At 47.1% G+C, this 697-nt stretch overlaps 1 protein-coding gene across 1 annotated transcript in view; it reads left to right on the top strand.

Annotated features, from left to right (window-relative positions):
• TPMT (thiopurine S-methyltransferase) overlaps positions 1 to 115 on the top strand; it is a 9,615-nt gene extending 9,500 nt beyond the window's left edge. Inside the window, exon 9 of the mRNA XM_010189383.1 lies at positions 6 to 115. Within this exon, the coding sequence (XP_010187685.1) occupies positions 6 to 113 (108 nt within the window). The 3' untranslated portion in view covers positions 114 to 115. The remainder of the gene's footprint in view (positions 1 to 5) is intronic.
• The last annotated feature ends 582 nt before the right edge of the window (positions 116 to 697 follow it).

Genomic DNA, 697 nt, shown 5'->3' on the forward strand with positions numbered 1-697 from the left:
ACCACTGTGAAATTAAGTGTCTTCAAAAAGTTGATGACTTCTCAGACAGACACAGGCAATGGGGACTAGATTATTTTCTGGAGGTGCTATATACAATAAAGTCTGTAGCTTGATTACAATTAATTGAAATAACCTACATCCCATCTTGCTTTTTTTTTTTAATCTCATCTTTTAAAATGAGACGTGTTTTGGGGCACTCTTAAAGCAAGCTTCAGCATATGGAAAAATGCCAGTGGAACATTTTCGTCCAATTTGCTTACTTGATCAGCTCTCCTGTGTAACTGCCTTCACTGTCATGACATGTGCACAGCTTTTCTTAACTCCACGCACAATCATTTTTAAAGCCTATCTTTCTCTTCCCAATAAATTCAAATTATCAGAGCTGGGGAAAAAGAAATGTTCCTGTTCTTTTTTGGCCTCTGCCAGTTGATGCTGTCCGCCTGGTGCTCCGCAGGTCGGCCTCATCGGCTGGCAGCCCCTGGGAGCAATGGCAGCTGCTGTTCAAATACTGTTCCCTGCGTCGCTGACCTTGCGCCAGACTGGGCAGCTGGGCGAGAGAGGCGAGAAGTTGGCGTGAGTCGCTCCTCTCAGTCCTTCGTTAGTCGTGATTACAAGTTGAAGAGTGGCAGTGAGCAGGCAAGAACGGCTGGGAGCAGCCGCCGAGGGGGGGGGATCATTCTGGGGCAGGAAGGGGAGG

The sequence above is a fragment of the Mesitornis unicolor genome, unplaced genomic scaffold (assembly GCF_000695765.1).
Source record: "Mesitornis unicolor isolate BGI_N332 unplaced genomic scaffold, ASM69576v1 scaffold44507, whole genome shotgun sequence".
In the NCBI taxonomy this organism is placed as follows: Eukaryota; Metazoa; Chordata; class Aves; order Mesitornithiformes; family Mesitornithidae; genus Mesitornis; species Mesitornis unicolor.